The sequence below is a fragment of the Metarhizium robertsii genome (genome assembly GCF_000187425.2).
Source record: "Metarhizium robertsii ARSEF 23 chromosome Unknown MAA_Scf_3, whole genome shotgun sequence".
In the NCBI taxonomy this organism is placed as follows: Eukaryota; Fungi; Ascomycota; class Sordariomycetes; order Hypocreales; family Clavicipitaceae; genus Metarhizium; species Metarhizium robertsii.
Genome location: NW_011942171.1, coordinates 5,408,791 through 5,417,639, shown reverse-complemented (window position 1 = coordinate 5,417,639; position 8,849 = coordinate 5,408,791). Strand labels below are relative to the sequence as shown.

The window sequence follows — 8,849 nt, the reverse complement described above, 5'->3', positions numbered from 1 at the left end:
TTTTGGAGATCGTGGTTCAGAGTTACAGCGAGCCAGAGAGTGGGCATCTAGACGTGAATCGTAGGTCCTTCGAGGTTGTGATACTGGAGGTGATGCCGTCGGAGGGAAATATGAAGTACTCTTGCTTCCAACGCCAGGTAATATTCGGGACCGGTCAAGTGGTGACTGTGCAAGATATAATGATTCCCTTTCGGACGCAGAATGAAGCGAACGAATAGAGGACGGAGGCCCGAAGAGGCTGGGGGAGGGCGGCCGAAGAGGCTGTGTAAGGACGGCAGTTGTTGCCGTGAAGAGACCCGGTTGCTCGACTCCGATCCAACTCTACTGGTATTCTCCTCACTAGTGGCCGTCGATGCGTCGGTACGAGTAGCCTCTTTGTGGAATTGAGAGAACCATATCAACGAAGAGTCAGGTCCGGGGATGTCCATCAGACGGAGTGACTCGGATGAGCTTTGCGCTTTCCGTGTCCAGGGAAAGCTTCTGTTCGCGAAATTCGACATTGTGATAATTATCAACGTTTAATAGATTCAAGGAAGATTTATCTTTTGTGGGAGAGTAAACTCTGTCATGAGTTGAGCATCATTTGAGAGGAAACGACGATACCATCCGCTGTCATATCTTATGGTAGACCGTAAATGACAACATTTTTGGCCATATCTGACCACGGGCTGGACCGAACTCCGCGTTGGACAGCATGTGTTCACCTCTGGTGTGCAAACCAACCCTGTTTCGCGAAACCAACACTGCAATCATACTTAAATTGATGAACCAACACGAAAAAATGTATCCTAGTGTAGATGCAAAATTAAATTCTGCAAGTCATGTCACATTTGCATCTGACAGATCGAACAGTACCCCCATGCACGGACAAGCATTCATAAGATTTTCAAATCGACTAGTGGTGGACTTGCTGGGTGCTCTGCAAATGTCTCTTTTCTCAAATGATTGTAACAATCATCCGAACATCCATTTCGTAGGTACATTTCGTATGGCTATTTCGTAAACTAATTCGTGTATTTTGTCATCCGTGGCTTCATCCTTGTCAGAGGTGTTGGACAAGCAGGAATTCGTCGCCCAATCGTAAAGGCACTTGGAGATTCACGTGCTAATCCTTCTTGCGTATTTCTATTGGTTGTTGAAGACGCCGTCAACCGTTCACATGATCCACTTCCAGCCACGTCATTAATTGAAAATAAGCGTACATCTCGCACATCCATCTCGCACATCCATCTCGCAACTCCATCTCGCACGCTTGTTTTGTGACCTTATTAACACCTTCATTTTCATGCTGTTTTCCTTAGCAACACATTAACCCCATTGGCAGAATGAGTTATGAAGACATTTTCTTCCATGTCATTACTCCTGACGAAAGCGTCGAGCATTTGATAAAGAAACACAAGATGCGCGAAACTCTGCAGATAACCGAAAGCTTGATTCGAGGCACTACTCCCTTGAAGAACAAAATTCTTAGGAGACCCCATGTTCTTGCAGCTAGAGTAAATGTAGGCAAGGAAGACGACCCGTTTGTTAATGAGGTACGAAAGTTAAATTTGAATGAACTTGAAGTTCTCTCCATTACGTACGAAAAATATCCATTCTGGGAGTCTTTCAAAGCATCATGGCTTATATCATTCGTGCGATCCCGGCATCTCACCTGCCATCGCCACCCTACCATTCATACAAAGTTGATATCTCAGTGCAAAAAGTCAGGCGGCACCTTTAAGGAGATATTTGAGCTGGCAGAGATGGCGGCAGCAGAAAAAATGATTAAACAGAGCAAGCGACCACGCGAGTCATCTGAACACGATGGCACAGAGCCAAAACGACAACATGTGGAAGGAACACCGGCGAATTGTCAAGGAACTATGTGCATTCATGGGAAGCTGGATCAAAATGAATTGCATGACAGCAGAGACAAGGGCGAGGAGGCGCAGGTAACACAGCCAAACGACTACGTGGGACAATCTTTTCTTGTCAACATCGAAGACGCACGATTTGCACTGGCAAGCAGCCAAAATGTTTGGGAGATATGGCTAACAAACCCGGAGCAGAGGTATAACTCATTCTTCGGGAAAAAGGCGTCTTTCATCACCCTTTGGCTTAAAGAAGAAATAGGCGATATCTTGGGTTATCGAAGCAGAAGAATTACGACTGCCAAGGACGCTGATGCTAGTTCAGAGTAACAAAGAGCCTAGATAACAGCTCAGAATGTTTTCATTGATATGATCATTCAACTAGACCTTTAGCAGAACCTTTTTTTGTTCAAGTACGTTCATAACATCTTCAATATTGTCTAACTTTGGAAGAGGCGAGCCTTTATTGAATATGTCGTGTCCGCCACTGTGCTTTGCATGTGTCTCATAAGGGGTACATACTCGTGGCTCGCCATCCCGTATTTCGAATCTCCAACCAGTGTGTCTGGTTGGAAGACACCCAGTCAACCTGGAGGCATCCATCATAATCGTCCCCATAGGCAACACAAGCTCATACATAGGCAAGGGATCAGGATGTATAACCTGAAGTCCGACAAGATCTGTCAAGTTGTGCATAACCAGATACTCGGCAAGCTCAGCGAGGAATTCACTGGTACCTTGAGGCGGATCAGGCATCGAGCCTATTTGGAACTCGTATGGGTGAAACGTATTGTCTCTGAGAACAAATATATGGCCATGAACCCTACCAAGATTCATATCTTCAAATGGTATGGTCTTGGCCCAGCGAGAACATGGTCCATTGTAGTTCGTTCCAAGTAGGACATTATTCGAAGGTATACGGAAATGACTATGAGCCAAGTGTACGCCAAAGGTTTCGTGAGCGAAGTGTCGAACAAAGAGTTCAGCCAGTGCATTTAGATGGGATTCCGAAAGTTCAGGTTGACGTGATTCATCTTGAAGAGTATTGTAACTACACCAAGGTTAGCTGGGGCCCAGGGTTCCTTGTGATGTACATACATGTTTTGACTCTTTCTTAAGTCTTGCTCCGTCAGAGCCTTGCTGAGACCTGGGACAGGGTTATCCGGACACATTACGAGTGATTTGGAGTTCGGTTGTTTTATGCAGCGTTGCGACCGATGTTGATTCGAGTAATCAAAGATATGAAGGTAGGAGGCAGGGGGTGATGAGTCCGAACCGGGTATTCAGCCCAAAATACTGGAAGGAAGGTCACACGACATATTGGGGGCCTAAGACTCCATTGCGGAAATTAACTGCACGGACTATCTTCGGTAACCGTATTTCGTGAGCGCATTTCGTGAGTGCATTTCGTGAGTGCATTCCGTCGATGCGTTGGTGGCTCCATTTGGTGGGTATCGCCTTGAGCACCAAATTATTACGTTTTTGTCCCCACAATATGGACCAATTGGATTGATGAAAACCCATGTCCGAGACCCACTGGTACGAACTGGTACCTACAAACCATCGCCAACAACGAAGTCAATGTCACCCTTCAAAATGCCAATGGTCCAACAGTTCCTTTTCGCATTACTACACAACGCAACGCCGCATTGCCGGCACCAAGCTGCTAGCTTTCACTGGCCAGGGAGGCCTTTTCCCGCTTCCCGCCTGCCATACTGACCTTTTTGGGATGGGATGAAAGCACACGTTTTTTGTCTGATAGGCTTTTGCAGTACATGCGCGAATCCTGGTACCCGAGGGTCGATGTACCCAAAGTCAAAAATTGGGGGCCAAAAAACGTAATAATTTGGTGCTCAAGGAGATATTTCGCTGTTTGTCGCATTTTGCAAATACGTTGTTGGTTAGATGCATATTAGTTCGTGCATTTGTGAGTCTTATTTCCTGGCAGCATTTCATCAGTACATTTTGGGGGTGCGTTCCTGTTTGTCCATCAAATTGCGACCGGGATAGGCTGCAACGTGAAGAAAAGTATGTCAAACCTGACAGAATTCTGAAGCCCATAGCACCAGCAACGTTGGTGGCCATTCGTGCATAACTATGATCATGCGTTGACACAAAGTTGCATTGTCACAACTATTGTATTTACCTAAAATGCATTACAATAGGGGTAGTCATTAATAGATATTGTAATACAGTGGGATTGTACAATTACTAGAGTTACGACAGATTTTCTACATTGAATGTTTTCTAAGGCATACTGTGACGTGTCCCGTTTTTCTATTTTTGTTTTAACACCCCTTGAGTGGATTCTCACGCAATGACATTTCCTTGTCAATACACCAAGACAGAATGTGATACTGATAAAATGCAGGTGATGCTGGGGACATACGACGCCACTAGCATTATTTCGCCTCACTTTGTATATCAATGGATGACCGTCATTGATGTCCCATGCGTGTTGCTGCAGCTCCCCTTCGATTGGATACGGTATGAGTCCCGAGTTTGACAGACATGCATTCATTCCCATACTCCGTAAAGGGACGCTGCCGTACTTTGCGAAACTGTACCCTACCCAAATCTAAGGCGTATTGTTCCACTTCTTCCTGTTGGTTCTGTACTAGCGGTGGACGAGCGCCACTACTCCCGGCAAGGTAGACCAACCTGCAGCATCCATAAGCACTAACACCAAAGCATTTTATGGTGAATCGCATCCCTTATTGAATGTGCAAATCCTCACTTCCACAATGGCCTGTAACAGCTCCTGCATTGCGACTACTTCTTAGGGTGAATGTCGCTTAAGGCTACAACCTCCTGAGCTGTGAGCGGCCGGCTGGGCTATGTCCGACCGATCTGCAGCCGTCAGTGAAGCTAAATGATAAATATATTAAGGTCCTCCTGTACCAGATATTCTTGCCATAACTAACCTTTGAACCTAATCAATCGACTCTCATATCTCTAAGTTTTTACGCTCACGAGCGCTCAGTCCTCAAATCTACCCATCCTCTACAATGGCTTCCGTTGACATCACTTATATTAACCCATTGGCTATTGGGGGCCTTGGCAAACCTCTCACAGAGAACGACCTAGCTGTCTCTCGCATCACGTATTCCCAGCACTGCCCTTTGTTCAATAGTTTCCAAATACTGACCCTCGACCAAGGTATAACGACCTGCCCTATATTGAGAACCAAGACAGGCCTGCGGAGAACTATGCCAAGCATCTCCTGGAGACAATTTCTCTCATTGTGCGGCATAACATGGGTGCGAACTTCCGCCCCCATGTTGCTCATCGCCACGACTTCCTTCCCAGCGACAAGGTCCGGTTTGAGATTCCACTTGATGGTATGCCATACAAGCTAACCAAGGCTACCGACATCACCGAACTTGACTTGGGTAACATGCATTCTACATGCTTCAAGGTCATCGGGGCCGACATTGTCGGTGTAGAGCACGCCGAGGGGCCCCCGCCGCTGGCTGCGAACAAAATTTCTGGCGCGTTCCTTAAGGAATGGACCGACTATCTCAATAAGCATGGCCTCACCAACCTCCTTATGCTCGACTTTGGGCAATTTGGGAAAGGAATGGAGGCGACTACAGAGATGGAGGTGCAACTTGGAGGTACTTGTGCAACTTTGGTAGTGCCGCTCTCCGCTGTAACTGGTTACGACATTGAGCAGGTCCCAACAAGCTGGATGGTACCTCGCCGCCACGGCCCGGAGGCGCGTGACTCCTCTCCTGACCAGCCGGCGCCAGGAACTTACTGGGCTAAGAGAGTTAACGATCTCACCCACAAGGTCTACATTAATACAAATGCGAGTGAGGTCGGTACTGGCGAACAGCTGGTCGATGCACTTGTAAAGGCAAGCATCCTCAAGGCGACCTAATTTAGCCGTTGCCCACAGCATCCATTCAATTGCCCCATTTTGGAAGATCAATGACGCGCAATCTCGATGTAGGAGGAAGCTATGGTAGTTATGTTGATGTTGACTTCTGTAATGTACCCGAGAAAATAAATTGAATAGTGTATTTATCTTAAATGCTTGATTAAAAGAACTACTGAGTGTCCTTGTTTGTTGGATGATGCTTCCCATTCCGTTTTTGCTGCCATTAGAGATGCTAGCCTATGGTCTGCATAACTTATGAAGCATCAATAGAGTATACGTCCAGCAATCCTAGAGTGACTGACTCGAGAACAGCCAGTTCCCTGGTGCCCTCTTTCACGGGGAAGTCGTCTTCAAAGTCGTCGTTGGCAAAGAAGATGCCAATCATCCTCGCAGCCCGGATCCCGGCTCGTGTGCTCTCAGGCACGTCCCCAATTCGCTTATAGAGCGTGTCCCAGAACAATCGGCGAAGTTCGATGTGGTTAGCGTGGAAGCGCATTCCACCTCCCGTCCGGATGCCGAGGATGTTCTCAAGTCCCCAGAACTGAGTGCCGAAGGGGCCCATTCTGGCATCACGCCAATCCACGATACCAGTAAGGCAGCCTGTCTGTGCGTCCACGTGTATGTTGTTCTCGAGGAGGTCCCAGTGGTTAATCACCATGGGTAAATCTCCCTCAAAAAGGGACGGCAATTGGGCCCTAAGCTCATTTAACAGGGTTTGAAAACGGTCGGGAAGGCCGTTGGAGAGGCACTCAAGGTGGGATAGGTAATCGAGCTGAATCGAGTCATTGGTCCAGATGGGCATCGAGGCCGGCCTGTTGTGCCACGCAGCAGCGCAGAATCTGCGTTATTGCCTTCCAAGTTACAGCTCACTTGCAATACCTCAACTTGGACATCACAGGGCTTGACTCACACTGCAAAGTCCTGTATGGTCCGCGCCAGAAGATGGCCATTCTCGGGACGGAGAAGAATGTCACGTACAGTATTAAACCCAACACCAGAGACGTCGTTCATCGTATACACATGGAGTGGGTCTAACTGTCCTTCAAGATGTTTGCAGCTCGGCACCAGCTGCCCATAGGTCTCTTGTGCGGCGACAACGAGGTCGGCGTCCAGTGGGTAGGCCGGATCACGAAACTGAACAATGACCTTCTTCGTGCCATTGGTTATTCGGACTGTGTAACTCTGTGCACCTTGCCCAGGCGTGGGCTCAGCGACCCCTCCACCAGCAAGAGCGACGGCCTTTACGTGACAGGCTTTCATGGTGATGGGGCTGTGCTTCTGGAAGAAATTCTTGATCTGGTAACTCGACAGAGGATCCATTCCCGATAGAAACCTACAACACTGAGAGTAAAAGACCGAAGGACGTAAAGGTTGGAAGGAAGGGGCGAATGAATTATAGATACAAAATGACACTGGTTGTGAAAATGACGTGGCGGGGGATTGGGGGGCCCGATAAATGCTTTATATGGCTATTGACCGTGTAAGCAGATCCGTGTGGTGAGTGTAAGTAATGGCGTTATGCACTGTATTACACAGTTTCCAACGGAAAAACTCGTGCCCATGTCCTCCCATGCTGGACATATGTTGCCCAGTCGTAACGTACGTTGGTTCCAACCAGCCAACGCTCCTGCCGCAGAAGCAAAGTTAAGAGAGAAGGCAGAGGCCCGAATGGGGCCTGGCATCGGAAAGGCACGGATGGAATTTATGGCAATCGAAGTCCTAGGAATTTCGCACACCTATCGCCACGATCTCGAAGCATTTTTTTTACGTTCTTACATGGATCTGTGGCTCGCCGAGGCTACTGACATCAGACGGTTCTTATTATTGCCGTCCGAGCGATTCGTCGGATCAAACACATTCACAAGCACGATGGAGTTTATGGCGATCGAAGTCCTTCACGGAATTTCACATACGTATCATCACGATCTCGAAGCATTCTTTGACAATCTTTTATGGCTCATAAGTTGAAGAGGGCCATCTATGGCATGTATCCTACCACACGTGCTCGCAGTCTACGTTGCCAGGTACTTCACCTGCGGCTCGGCGATCAACTTCTGATGAGAACGAGTCGGATGTTAGAGGCACGGGGCGTGACTCAACGGTCTCCCCCAAGTATCCTCCATGGATAGCTGGACATCCTTAATCATGCCGTGGTTACAGTGTTATTCGTCAAACAACCGCTGGCGATATCGGTGCGAAGCAAGCCCTCACGAATGAACCAGAAGCAAGGTAAGCGAGATATGAGTTATTCTATTTCACGAGACGCCATCATGTCTCTATCTCTGTCTCTTTGCCAAATATCTGCCAAAACATCCTCAAATGCTTTGATGATTGGGTCGTATAGTATATCGGGCTCCTGTGGTGTGCCGGTGAAGAGGTCACCGTCGTAGATAGGAAATAGGATTCGCCGTAACTCCCTGCAAAGCGGCTTGACGCAGTCAAACTCTGACGGGAAGTCCTTCAACACCAGTCCAAACCCTTTGTCTTCGGCCTTAATCATATCGCCAAGCTTATTTCGTGCGATGTCCTTATATGTTCCAGTATACCAATGCGAAAGGATAGACTTGGTCACCACCTTTCTTGAAGGTCCAACTAATGCCCAACCGCGACGGGCGCATAGCCAGATAAGGACATAGAAGAAGGCCTCAAGGTCGTGACGATACGTGTGCGATATTCCAAGAAGCACTTCAATCGCCATGAATTCCATCGTACCAGTCCGATGGCGGGCCCCGCTCGGGCCCGTGCCTTCTTCCTTAGCCAGGTCCAAATCGATGAGCATGCCCTTGAAGCCGTTGGCTGTTTCCGGGTTGGTGATGATGATGTTGTTTTCCGAGATGTCTCGGTGCAGAATCTTCCCATCCATGTAGAGTGATCGGTGCACTTTGATGGCATCACAGAGGCCTTCAAGGAGGAGGCCTTCAAGGAGCTCGGCAACAGATTTGAACTGGCTGATGGATCGTCCCGCCGGAGAGATGACCAGTACGCGAAAGATGCGGTTGTCGTAGGGCAGGTCTTGGTTTTGCGGAATAAGACTAGTACCCTCCGGTTCTTTCACGGGGTAGTTGATCCCGTTCTCTCCATGTTCTGCCTCGGCTAACTGGCTGTTCGACCGG

General features: G+C 48.1%; 4 protein-coding genes across 4 annotated transcripts in view; 2 read left to right on the top strand and 2 right to left on the bottom strand.

Moving 5' to 3' along the window:
• Nucleotides 1-1,325: 1,325 nt before the first annotated feature.
• On the top strand, nt 1,326-2,183 carry MAA_09971 (uncharacterized protein; the record flags this gene model as incomplete). Its single annotated transcript, XM_007827969.2, has 1 exon — nt 1,326-2,183. One exon carries the CDS (start codon nt 1,326-1,328, stop codon nt 2,181-2,183), a length of 858 nt encoding a protein of 285 aa, XP_007826160.2.
• A 2,678-nt stretch (nt 2,184-4,861) lies between these two features.
• On the top strand, nt 4,862-5,736 carry MAA_09969 (uncharacterized protein; the record flags this gene model as incomplete). The annotated part of the gene is made up of 2 exons (XM_007827967.2): nt 4,862-4,956; nt 5,013-5,736. The coding sequence occupies 2 exons, from the start codon at nt 4,862-4,864 to the stop codon at nt 5,734-5,736; spliced, it is 819 nt and encodes a 272-aa protein (XP_007826158.2).
• Nucleotides 5,737-5,989: 253 nt separating this feature from the next.
• On the bottom strand, nt 5,990-7,056 carry MAA_09968 (Protein kinase-like protein; the record flags this gene model as incomplete). The annotated part of the gene is made up of 2 exons (XM_007827966.1): nt 5,990-6,548; nt 6,647-7,056. The coding sequence occupies 2 exons, from the start codon at nt 7,054-7,056 to the stop codon at nt 5,990-5,992; spliced, it is 969 nt and encodes a 322-aa protein (XP_007826157.1).
• A 925-nt stretch (nt 7,057-7,981) lies between these two features.
• MAA_09967 (Tyrosine-protein kinase, active site protein) overlaps nt 7,982-8,849 on the bottom strand; it is a gene marked incomplete at both ends in the record, with an annotated part of 1,123 nt that continues 255 nt past the window's right edge. The window contains one exon of the mRNA XM_007827965.1: nt 7,982-8,837. Coding sequence (XP_007826156.1) covers nt 7,982-8,837 — 856 coding nt within the window. The remainder of the gene's footprint in view (nt 8,838-8,849) is intronic.